A 12891-nucleotide genomic window follows, 5' to 3' on the forward strand; every position below is an offset into this window, starting at 1 on the left:
TCCAGTGTGTATTTCCTAGAAAACAGGGACAAACTCTCTTAAACCCCATAGCACATTGATCAGAATCAAGAAATCGGACTTCGATACGGGGCTGGCATCGCCTCCACAGTTCATGCGCAGATGTTGGCATCTGTCCGGGCCCCGGGCCACGGCCACATGATGCACGGAGCTGTCACAACGCTTCTGTCTCCTTGTTTCTAGAACAGATCCTGAGCCTTTGAATTTTGTAACGTTAACATGTTGGAAGAGCACAGGCCAGTTCTTGGGTAGAATGTCTCCCAGTTTGGGTTTGTCCTATGTTTCCTCATGATTGGATTCAGGCTCTGTGTCTCTGACAAGAAAGGTGAAGACACGAGTTCTCATGTGTCACGGCGGGAGGCCCAAGACTTCAGCGTGTTCTGCCTCTGGCCGTCGTTAACTTGTGGCTCAGGAGATAGACGTGGTGTCCACCCAGTTTCTGTGTCCTCTTTTGCCCCAGACGTGAGGAGGGAAGTCCCTTGGAGCCCGGGTGCTGTCCTCAGACGGCCACCTGCGAGTGTGGTGCCCGTTGGTTGGTCACGTTGATCTTCTCCCGTGAAGAGCGCTCCCTTCTCTGTTATTTGCTTACGTTTTGTTGTTGATTTTCATATCTGTATTCAAGAGGACTATTGTAGGCAATTTTGTTTTCCTATTACGTTTTTGTCAGATTTTAGAATCTGGGTTATTTGGGCCTTAAAAAACGAGTTGGGAAACATTCCCCGCTCTTCTATTTTCTGAAAGATTTTGTTCAAAATTGGTGTTGTTTTTTCCCTTACGTGTTTGTTAGAATTCACCAGTAAAACCTGTGGTCCTAGGGTTTTCTTTATGAGATGGTTTTTGATAGCAAATCCAATTTAGGTATGGCAATATTCAGATTTGTTATTTCATCTGTGTCATTGGGTAAGTTGTGCATTTTAAGGAATTTGTTAATTCCCTTTAAAAAAATTTTATTTATTTATTTGACAGAGAGATAGAGAGAGCATAAGCAGTCAGAGAGGCAGGCAGAGGGAGAGGGAGAAGCAGGCTCACTGCTGAGCATGAACTTGATGCAGGGCTTGATCCCAGGACCCTGGTATCAGGATCTGAGCCAAAGGCAGACACTTAACCGACTGAGTCACCCAGGCGCCCCCAAGGAATTTATTAATTTCATCTAAGTTGTTAAATATATTGGACTAATAATGTTGCTTATAATATTTCCTTATCCCTTTTGGGGAGCTGGGTGGCTCAGTCAGTTAAGTGTCTACCTTTGGCTCAGGTCATGATCCTGGGATCTTGGGATAGAACCCTGATCGGCTCCCTGCACAGTGGGGATCCCCTCCCCACCCCTGCTCAGCGCTCTCTCTCTCTCAAATAAATATATAAAGTCTTTAAGAAGATACTTCCTTATCCCCTTCATACTGAAAGATCTGTAGTATTTTCCGGTTTCATTTATGATGCTGGAAATTTGTGTTTTCTCCCCCCTTTTTCTTTCTCGATCAGTCTTGCTAGGGCTTTATCAATTTTATTGATACTTTCTTTTTTTGGTTTTGTTGATTTCATTATTATTTTCTTTTTCATTTATATCTACTGTTTATTGTTTCCTTCCTTCTATTTACTTCGATTCAGTGTGCTTATATTATTCTAGCTTATTAAAGAGGAAACACTGTTTTAAAGTCCATCTTTTCCCTTTTAAGCATGTAAAGGTTTTATGTGTATATCTTTGTGCTGTATTGACCCTTTTATTAAGGGATTACCTCTGATAGTAATCTGCACACACTTCTATGTTGACAGTGTTCTGCTTTCATTACCGTGGACGTGGGCCTTGCTTTTGTATCCAGTTGGACAGTTTTTGCTTTTTTAATTGGAGTCTTTATTCTGTTTATGTTAAACATAATTACTGATTGTATTTGGACTTAATTCTGCCATGTTGGCATTTTTTTCCCCTATTTCTCTCCTCTGTTTTCGTTCCTCTGTTCTTTCCCGCCTTCTTTTGGACTAGTGGAGTATTTCTGTAGTACTCGACTCTGATTCCTCGGTAGGATTTTCAAGAGCCGTAGCCCCTGCAACAACGTCATCCACTGGCCCCTTCTTCTCTCTGCTGTTGTTTTCGTACACATGATGACACATACTCCCATTGCGGAACTGGTGATACAGTATTATAAATTCTGATTCAAACAATTGAAGAAATTAAGAAAGGAGAAAAAATATACTCACACTTTGACCATTTGGGTACTCTTCCTTTCTTTCTTGGACTGGAGTTTCTGTCTGGTATCATACTTTCAGCCTGAAGAACTTCAGTACTTTTTTTAGCTTGATTGGCTGAGGATGAGCTTTCTGTTTTTATCCAAAAATGCCTTTATTTTGCCTTCACCTTTGGCTAACAGTTTTACTGGATATTGACTTGTGGGTTGATTGGTTTGTTTTTATTTTTCTGGCATTTCTTTAACATCTCGTCCTGTCGTCTTCTGGAGAAGTCAGCTGCCATTCATACGGTACTGCATTTATAGCATCCTTTTTAATCCGACTGCTAGTAAGATTCTTCTCTCCGTCTTGGCAGAATGAGCACTCATCCTGCTTTGCATTTAGCAAACTCGTTAGATTTGTGTGTTGATGCTCTTCATCTGATGTCGGAAGTTTTGGGCCAGTGTTCCTCTGCGTAGTTGTTTTTCTGGACCATTCTCTTTCTCCTTTCAGCCTGGGGCTCCGATCATACAAAGCTGGGGTGCTTCCTTTTGCCTCACAGGTCTTTGAGGTTCTTTTTGTTGTTTTAGTCATTTTTCTCTCTGATGTTCAGATTTGATCATTTTTATTGATCTGCCTTTAAGTTCAGTGACTCTTGTCATCTCTGACCTGCTGGTAGGTCTACCCATTAGGTTTTTAATTTCAGTTATTGTATCTTTCAACTCTAGAATTTCCACTCTGACCTTTTTTTAGTGTCTGTGTCTCTGTAATATAGAGAGTCATTATATGTTCTTTATGCTCACATTTTCCTCTTAATCCTTGTTATATTTACAGTAGCTTTTTAAAAGTCCTTGTCTAACAGTTGTGACATTTGGATCATTTTGGTATTGATTTCCATCTATGCTTTTTTTTCTTTATTGTGGGTCACCTTTTCCTGTCAACACATAGGTAGGTATTTTTAATTGAACACCACACATTGTAAGTGATACAGTGCAGAGACTCAGGATTCTGTTTTATTTCTCTAAAGTGATTTTTTTTTTTTTTTTTTTTGGTAGTAGATGCTTACTTCATTTTATAAAGTACTCTAAAGTAATTTTTGATGTAGCAGGTGTGTATGGTCCGAGCTCCACCTCCCTGCTGTCTCCTTGGTGGCGAGCAGCTGCTGAAATCTCTGCTCGGTTGACTTTGTTTCTGGCTATTGCTCCTTTGCTGGGTACCTTGGGAAGACCAAGGTAAATTGTGTACAATTTAACAGCCAGCCAGCCAGAGAGCTCAGCGAATTGAATACACAGATTTTGGACCTATCTTCCACATCTTTATCATTGAAGTTCATCTTTTTTTTTTTTTTTAAAAGATTTTATTTATTTACTTGACACAGAAAGAGAGAGATCACCAGCAGGCAGAGTAGCAGAGAGAGGGGGGAAGCAGGCTCCCCGCCAAGCAGAGAGCCCAATGCGGGGCTCGATTCCAGGACCCTGAGATTATGACCTGAGCCAAAGGCAGAGGCTTAACCCACTGAGCCACCCAGGCACCCTGTAGTTCATCTTTGAAGAATGACCTCTGCTCTAGCTTCTGCCTTTTGGTTGCTCCCCAGGGCTCTCAAATGGTAGTTTTTAATTTTTTTTTTCAAGATTCTGTAATTGTTATGTGCCGGAGGGTATGTTGGACCAAGTTACTGTGTTATTACCAACAGGCTTGATTGATTCTTTTTTATAGTTTCCATTTCTTTGATGAGACTTCCATTCTGTTCATGCAGTTTTTCCTATCGGTCTTCGAGTGTACTTAAAACAGCTGCATTAACACCTTTTTAAAGTCTGCTCATGCTAATGTCTGGATCTTCTGTGAGTTTGTTTTTCAACAAACATATTTTTCTTGGCTATGGGTCACATTTTCCTATTTCCTATTTCCTCTCATGTCTATGGATATTTTTTCCTAGATACATGTTTTTTTTTTCAATGTTAAAAGTTTTAAATTTTAATTCCACTGTAATTAACACACAAAGTTATATTAGTTTCAGATGAACATTGTAGTGATTCAGCAATTCTATACATTACTCAGTGTTCATCATGATAAATATAATGTCTATGAATTTTTTATTGCCTCTTAATAGCTTCCTGATGAAACACTGTAGAAACTCTGGATTCTGTTATTTTCTTCCGAAGAATGTTGACTTTGTTCTAGCAAAGGGTTCAGATTCTCTTTCTTCTATAATAATAGCCAGCAGCTGAAAGCACTAAGTTCCTTCTGCCTTCAAGCAATTGGCTTTTTCCTGTGAACCCCACCATCTCTTCTGTGTATGCAGGGCTCTGAGATCAGCCACGGATTAGAGTGGTATTTAATCACAGATTTGGGGGCTCTCCCTTTTTTCTTTTTTTAGCTCCCTCCTTCCTTCCTTCCCAGGATTTCTAACCTCATGTTTCGGCTGCTTTGGCAGCCTCACTCTTCGTTCTCTGACTTTTCAGGCCAGTAAAGCTGTAACTTGTGCTTGGGGTCCAGCCACACTGCATAGCCATGCAGAACAGGGGGTGCGCTTGGACAGAAAAGCAGGAGCAATGCACATTTCCCCCAGCATGGCTCCTTCTCTTAAGGATTTGCTTTCCGGTAGTTTCCACCAGCACTTGGTCACTCTCCAGTGCCTACCAGACATTTTCTTCTTCTTTTATTTATTTTATTTTAATTGCAGCATATTAACATACAGTATAATGTTAGTTTCAGGCATACAATCCAGTGACTCAGCCCTTCCATACAACATCCAGTGTTCATCGTGACAAGTGCACTCCTTCACCCCATCACCTACTTCCCCGTCCCCCCACCCGACTCCTCTCTGGTGACCATCAGTTTGTTCTGTATAGTTAGGAAGAGTCTGTTTCATGGTTTTGCTTCTCTCTTTTTTTTCCTTTGCTCATTTGTTTCTTAAATTTCACATATGAGTGAAATGATACGGTATTTGTCTTTCTCTGACTTATTTCACCTAGCGTTATACCCTCTAGCTCCATCCACATCATTGCAAATGGCAAGATTCCATTCTTTTTGGTGGCTGTGTAATATTCCTTCATGTATATATGTGTGTTTATACATGATACACACACACACACACATTCGCACACACACACCACATCTTCTGTATACAGTCATCTATACAGTATACAGTCAGTGGACATTTGGGCTGCTCCCATACTTTGGCTGTAAATAATGCTGCAATAAACATAGTCTGTAGGGGCATGTATCCACTTGAATTAGTGTTTTTGTATTTTGTTTTTTTTTTAAGATTTTATTTATTTATTTGACAGAGAGAGAGAGAGAGAGCACAGGTAAGCAGAGAGGTATGCAGAGAGAGAGGGGGAAGCAGTTTCCCCGCTGAGCAGAGAGCCCGATGCGGGGCTTGATCCCAGGACCCTGAGATCATGACCCGAGTCGAAGGCAGAGGCCCAACCCCACTGAGCCACCCAGGCGCCCCTGTGTTTGTATTTTGGGGGCGAATACCCAGTAGGGCAGTTGCTGGCTTGCCTACCAGTCATTTTTACTCTCTGACCAGCTGTCACTGTGCATTCCGCCTCACCACTGCTGGGTTTTGGTCATATCACTTAAACCTCTTGGAGTGTCCTTATGTGCAAAAGTGAGGCTCGGTCATACCCAGGTCATAGGGTTTGGGGAAAGTAAAATGGTCAGTACACACAGAGTGTTCGTTGATGTTTCAGATGTACGCTGGGCACCTGGCAAATGGCGACTCTTGAGCCTTAGACGGACCCTTATTGGAGTAAACCTTGAGGACTTCTTAGCCTTCTATTGATCCTATCACTTGACAAAACTCAAAGGAAGGTGTTCTCTGTGTTTACTTCCTGGCTGTTTTGGCAAAATTTTGAATATCAGCTTTTGGAATTTAATTAGTGTTATGTGCAATACACGTGCTTTGGTATTTCAAGTGACTCTAATTTTTCTCTTATCTATAGCTAATCTGCAAACTGGTTTCCGTGCTGAGTAAGAGCACCGTTGAACGCCTGCTGCTCCCTCGATTCTGCGAATTGTGTGGTGACGGGAAGTTCTTTCAAGTTCGGAAGGTTGGAACATACAGTCTCAAAACTTGAAAAATTCAGAACGTTAGACAGTTCAAAATCATTTCCTTGGAAGTGTCCTGACTTCTTCAGTAGACACAGGCTGGAAGAGACATGTGGCCCCTGTGACCTGAGTGAGGCAAATGTGTGAGCAGCGTCGCCCATTTTTACTGAAACCAGGGCGCATGTAGGGACCCGGAGACGAGATCCCGTGAGAGGAAGCCCGTTGCTGTTAGACACGGGGGGACCAGCCCGGGACCTCGCTGGTTGCAGTTAGATGCCGTCGCCCTGACATGCTTGGTCTTTCGATTCCCAGCCTGCTTTGCTCTGGGACCCTCTTACCTTGGCCGTACCGTCTAAAGCGAGCCCCTGCCTCCCTTTCCCTTTTAGTTGCTTGTTCATTTGGTTACCAGGTTCTTACCTAACCCTTTCTAAGGCCAGTAGGCACCTCCCCCAACAGCCTCCCCGCCCTCGTCCTCCCGCTCCGTGCTGCGTGACTGTTCCTCTTCCCTCTGGTCTCTCCTCATGACGCATCGGCAAGAAAGATAGGCCTCATTTGCCATGCGGAGAATGTTAAGGGTCTCTTTCGCTTTATTGCTAACCAAATGCATTATGTATTGAGATCAATTAGGAGCCAGAAAGTGCAGGGATTTGGTACTGTGTTGTAAATTTTCGGTTTCCAATGCACCGGAGGCACTAAGGCTGGGCCGTGTGGGCGGCGGGCTCGGTAAGTGCCTGCTGGCCGCCCGACTAGAGGGGTCATTGCCCCCGAGGCTTCTTGTTAGCTGTCACAATTTGGTAAGACAAAAAGGAAGCAGAGAATAATGGGTATGCCTCTTGCCTTTTTTAAGGTGTGTGCCACAAATTTTGGTGATATTTGTCATGCCGTTGGACAAGAAGCCACTGAGAAATTTTTGGTATGTGAAGTTTTGCCACTCGTAATTGCTGTAGTGCATTTCTTAGGGCACTTTTAAAATCGGTTTGAAGTTTTATATTTATGAATCTGTTACTTTGGAATGACAGCTCAATTTTGCATTCATCAGTTCTAAATTTCTTGACTTCCAAAGCCAACGTTTTTCATGAGCATTAGGCAGCTGGTCCACGGAACAACAGGGATGTCGCCCCAGCCCACTTTCTTTGGGCTTTTGCTGTCGCCTCCTAACTGGTCGCTTTCCCTGGTTTCTTCTCACTGTCGAAGCCACTTTATCTGTCTCTTTTCCACTGCTCTTTCTAGAACATTGCTCTACCATCTCGCTCCTGGTCAGCAAGACAAGTGGGGTTTTTCTGGGTTACGGGTTAAAATCCAGACCCTTTTTGGCCTTCCAGGTCCCCTCATAAGTGCTTTTCCAGCCTCACTGCCGGCTGCCTTCCTCAGGTCTTACCACTGCGCCGGCCTGGGCAGGTCTCACCTTTGGCCACGCATCTGAATCATGGGATGGGCAGGGAGGCAGGGAGGCAGGTAAAGCCCAGGGGTCTGCATTTCTGAAAAACCCCCTCGTGATTCTGATGCACAGCAGGGCAGAGAAGCATTTCACTAGCCAGTGGGTGGCTTTTCAGCTCCCTGGAGGCTTCCTGCTTTTCCCCCTTCCACACCTCGGCTCATTACTGCCCCTCTCTTTCCAGTGTCTTCCCCACCTGGTGGGACCCAACTCACACTTCAAACCCAGCTTGAAGGTGCATATGCCTCTGTCAAGTTCTCTCCTTGTCTGGACTCATCTACCCACTGTGCCAGAGAGAATTAATTTCTCCCTTTTCAGCATCCCCATAACATTTTGCTCAGAGTACGTGCTTGTCTCTTATCACACCTCATTATAGTTTTGCTGATGTGGGATCTTCACCTTATCATGTTCATCTCAGTTTCCCTGGTGCCTACGCAGAGCTATGCTAACTGAGTGCTTACCACTTTTATTTGACAGGCTATCCAACCTGTATTTTTATTGGACTTTTATTGGACAGGATTTTTATTGGTCGGGACATCTAACCTGTATGGTTAGAATTTAACCTCAAAAGAGCATACTCTTTAAATTGATTTTTAAATTTAAGTTCAGAAGCTCATTTTATTTTATTTCAAGTGCAAGCCATGTCAACATAGTTATGACCCCAAAATAATTTGTTGTTATTCTGAACGTACAGCGAGTGTTGTCTTCCACTTAATGTAGCTGAAGGAAGAACAGCAGTGGCCAACATACCAATCTTCCTGTGGGAAGACATTTCCATGAGTATATGTTCCTATTTGTGGATCATTTTGGCTGATGATTTTACATTAGGATATAAAAAACTGCCTCATTTTTAAATGATAAATTTTATTTATTTATTTTTGAGAAAGAAAGCATGGGAGCTGGGGGAATGGGCAGAGAGAGAGAGAGAGAGAATCTTAAGCAGGCTGCACACTCAGTGTAGAGCCTGATGTGGGGCTCGATCTCATGACCCTGAGATCATGACCTGAGCCGAAATCAAGAGTCGGATGCTTAACCGACTGAGCCACCTGCGCGCTCCATTAAAGGATAAATTTTTAAAAGACGATGTGATCATGACCTTCATATAGATAGAAAGAGAACATGCCAAAGACTTTATTTAAGTCATTTATTCACGAGGGAAACAGTAGGGTCCAACACCTGACTTAATGGAGAACTCAAAGTACCACACATGTGCGGTCAGACCAAGGGATACTGAGATGACCTTGCAGGGGATTCAGAACTGCTCCACATCCAGGGTGAGAATCAAGTGCATTCCGTGGGGACACAATTTGCATTTCTGTGAACAGGAATTATTTGCTTTACTATCAGTTGTTTACAATATACCTTCTATCACTAAAGGACCCCACTCAAAGATCCTACTACCTGGATGGGTGAGCTAGTTGGGATATCTACTCGATCTCAAAGTCATCTCACAATTTTTCTCTATATAATTCACATAGCACTTGCTATATGAGTATTAGCCTTTAACCAAGTCATTTATTAGAATTCAAAGGTAAAGGAAATGTTTCTTTATTCTTACCATTTCTTTTTGCCTCAAATGATTCCTTTTAGACTAGTATATATTTCCCATATATTTATGGCTCTGCCTTAATTACATCATTAAAAAAGGTTCTGCCCTTCCTCAGGGTAACCAAGTTTGAGCAGCATGATTTTATTTGCTTTGGTAGATCCCAAAGTTTTTTGAGCTCTGCTCAGACAGTGTTTGGGGGATGCGAAAAGCCTGCGCAGAGTGCTTCATGGCGGTGTCCTACAGCGTGTCCCCCGAGGTCCGCAGAGCCCAGCTGTCACCCCTATTCATCAAGCTCATCAGCGACCCCTGCCGATGGGTAAGTGTGGGCGGCTCGGCAGTGCTGGCCGCCAGCCACCGCTCCCTGACTGGCCTCAGCTTGGCCTCCGGACTTGGGACTGTGTATGTTGTCTTTTCGGTTCCTACTTGGCTTACTTAGACCTCGTGGGGATCGGAGCACTTGAAATCTCCAAAGCCTGGGTGCCTGTGAAGAAGGTGGCACGCACCCTCACGTTTGTAGTGACCGGCCATGAAAGAGCGGAGAAGTGAGCAGGGAAGTGCTAACCGGAGAGTTCCCTTCGCTGTTCCTTCCACACACGTGCCATCACGATCAGTAGTGGTCTGCTCAGGCACTTTATGGAGTCTGGACTTATTTGATGTGGAATTAAAATTCCAAAAGTATAAAAACTGCACAATGGTACTAAGTTTTTTTTTGATTTTCTGTTGCAAATAGTTGATTTGGGATTTGGAGGACAACTTAGACAGCAGTAGATCTGTTGGGATATAACTCGGCAGGCAGCGACTTGCCCAGGTGGTCGGCCAGCTGCCCGGCCGGGGGTCAGACCTGGCCAATGCCACATTCACTGCACTGTGCTCTCTGCTTGCAGGTGCGCCAGGCCGCCTTCCAATCCCTGGGCCCCTTCATTTCCACCTTCGCAAATCCCTCCAGGGCCGGCCTCTATATTCGAGACGATGGCACCCTGAGCATCCGACCACCGGCTCAGGATTTGGACTCTGATCTCCCCTCCGGGGCCCCCTGTGCAGGCAGTTCTGGCAACACTTTCTCAGCCTGGTGAGCTCCGAGCAGGATAATTACCAAGGCCCACACGGCACCTCAAGCGTCCACCTAAAATTTTAGCAATTATCTTGTCTGGAGTTTTAGTAACAGTGACCTTCTGGGCAAGATGGGATATTAGAGCTTTAATTATGTAAAGAAGCAAAAGTAATTGCAATAATGATTTTGAAACATGACTACTGGGTTATAAATAATGAAGCTACTGTGTCTCCTAAATTTAGATAAAATATTCATTGAGGGTAGTGATTAAATAACCTGTAAAGGAAACTTTCTCTTACTTTTTGATTAATGAAGTTCTTTGGATAATTTACATAGGCAAGATGTGAGGTCTCCCAAATGGCTGTTTGTGCATGCCCTGGTGTCACATGCCCATAAACCCAGGATGTTATCTGAACGTACAGGTGACAGTCCTGACCCACTATTAGTGGATGCTATCCCGCCTTTCTAGTAAGTTCTAGGTGATTGATCTTGGAGTTCTTCATCTTTCCTCGGAGGTCGACGGGCACACACCAGCCAGACCGTCTGAGGTCACCGCTAAGTGGCTCTCCCGTGCTAATGTCAGTGGAGCAGGAGAGTAGTGCCGTACAGCTCAGAGGGTATACATCTTTTCACCATTGGTGCTCCCTCCCCTCCGTCCACCGCCACCCAAACTCACTGAGCTCCTGCTGGTGTCCGGCCTGTGTGCGGCACCTCCTCCTCAGGACTCTCCCAGTGGTTTCGGTGGCTTTCGTGTCCCAGTGGCTGCCCCCTGGTGGAGGTACTGACGGCAGGGAGTGCCTGTATTCTGCCCACTAAGGCCGTGACTGCAGACGCCAGGGCTCATCCACCCCTTGGACAGAACGGAGGGACTGGCTGAACGTCTGCATGGCATCTTCAGCACGCATGATACTCCCGAGGAGGGGGGCAGCGGGGACTGACTGGACCTTTTATGCTCTTGTGAGGTTATGAGCTTCTGGCCCTAGGAGGTTGGATGGCCAGGTAGAGAGGAGGACGGGGCTTGGGAGGATGTGGGGCTCACGTTTTCCCATTTAACTTCCAGTCCATTACATGGTGCTAAAAGTACTCCCTCCATCTTCCCTTAGTTCCACGAAGCCGGTGCATACGGAGCCAGACCTGCCCACAGGAGGCACGCCAATGGGAACCGGTGATTTCCAGCGGGTCGTTAGCTCTGATGGCCTCAAGGCAGACTCAGTAGAAGACTCTGCCTTGGCTGGAGCCGAGTTGACCAGGCTTTCCCCGGTGACCAGTGCTTCCTTGAAGCTCCCTGCTGGGAGTGACCTCCCCATCCACAGCCTCCCTGGACCAGGCTCCTCTACCTGCCCAGAGGGTCCTGAGGGTGTATTCAATAATTTCTTTTATTGGCGAACTCCTCTCCCTGACATAAGCAAGGACCTAGAGCTGCTTCTGAGTGAGGCTGGGCCCCAGGAGGAGGGCTGTAGCAGGCCCGAGACTGTGCAGCACAGCTGCGTGGCCAGGAGCGAGATTCAGAAAGTCCTTGATAGTTTGCAGGAGCATCTGATGAATGATCCAGATGTTCAAGGTAAGCATTGTCTGCCGTGATGGAGGAGGAAACAGGGTATCTGGGGGTTGTGTGCTGGCTAGGCCGTGTACCGCTGCGCCTGCGTGTACGTGTGCGTGTGTGTATGTGTGCTCATTTCGTGTGCCCTGTGCACAGATGGCCAGGAGAGGGTCTCTCGGCCTCAGCGCCACCGGAGCCCTGGGGACCTCTGTGCAGGGCAGCTGTGCGAGGCTGAAGGTCGCTCAGCTAGAATGGCAGGTAGCGTGGGGGTGTATCTGTAGCGCTGGAAATTTTATTAGCTCCTCAGACGCTCTTACATCACTTCCTATGTGATGGGGCTTTTTCTAGGTACGAACAACTAAGGATGATGCTCCTTTCGGAGCTTATTAGCTCAGCCCTGAGCCAAACTTTAAGGTTTTTGTCTTTGTACAGCAAGCGAAAGTACAACTTCTTCTTTGGGGTGTTTTTCATGTTATGACTAGTGCTCCCACTGAGCGTCTGATCTGGGAGCCAGCCTCGCGATCCATATCCATTATCACGCCTCCTCTTGCTCTAAACAGTGCTATATTTGTATTCTTCCTTGGGTTGGGGAGATCGGGAAAAACAACACTTGCTGCTGTTGCCGGGCAAAGATTTGTGAAGCTTTCGGGAAAGGAAATATGAAAATCAAGTTAGTCCTGTGATTATTCTTTCTCTTTAAATTTATAAAGGAAATTAAGTCAATGGTTGCCGAAGGAATGAGCACATGTAACATATCACTTCTAATAGCGATAGACAAAGGTCTGTTTTTGGAAACCACATTTCTAAAACGGCGTTCATGTCAGTGCTGGGCCCCAGGCCGGGTGCTAGGCAGCAGTGACAGGCACATGGTTTCGTGGAAGGAGCTCCATACACTGCCACCAGCACAGGCTGTGGCGGGAGCTGGGGCGGGAGGCTGTGTGATGCACTGTGCCAGCACAGGGCAGGATGCCTGGGGGCAGAGGGAGTGTCCGGGAGAAGACCTTGCAGAGCGGGAGGCATTTCATGTGGACCCCAAAAGGTGACAGCTAGGAACGCACTGCAGAGAATGGGGAGGGCCCTTG

General features: G+C 45.5%; 1 protein-coding gene across 6 annotated transcripts in view; it reads left to right on the plus strand.

Annotated features, from left to right (window-relative positions):
- The window catches only part of LOC116594747 (serine/threonine-protein phosphatase 4 regulatory subunit 1-like), an 80754-nt gene that overhangs the window by 54091 nt on the left and 13772 nt on the right, over positions 1–12891 (plus strand). For all 6 annotated transcript variants that reach the window (XR_004287394.1, XR_004287395.1, XM_032350223.1 and 3 more), the window contains 5 exons: positions 6129–6236; positions 7082–7147; positions 9376–9534; positions 10103–10287; positions 11373–11830. Coding sequence is in view for 4 of the 6 variants with exons in the window: in XM_032350223.1 (XP_032206114.1) it covers positions 6129–6236; positions 7082–7147; positions 9376–9534; positions 10103–10287; positions 11373–11830 (976 nt within the window). In the remaining 2 variants the exon portion in view is untranslated. The remainder of the gene's footprint in view (positions 1–6128; positions 6237–7081; positions 7148–9375; positions 9535–10102; positions 10288–11372; positions 11831–12891) is intronic.

This window comes from Mustela erminea, chromosome 7, assembly GCF_009829155.1.
Source record: "Mustela erminea isolate mMusErm1 chromosome 7, mMusErm1.Pri, whole genome shotgun sequence".
Lineage (NCBI taxonomy): Eukaryota > Metazoa > Chordata > Mammalia > Carnivora > Mustelidae > Mustela > Mustela erminea.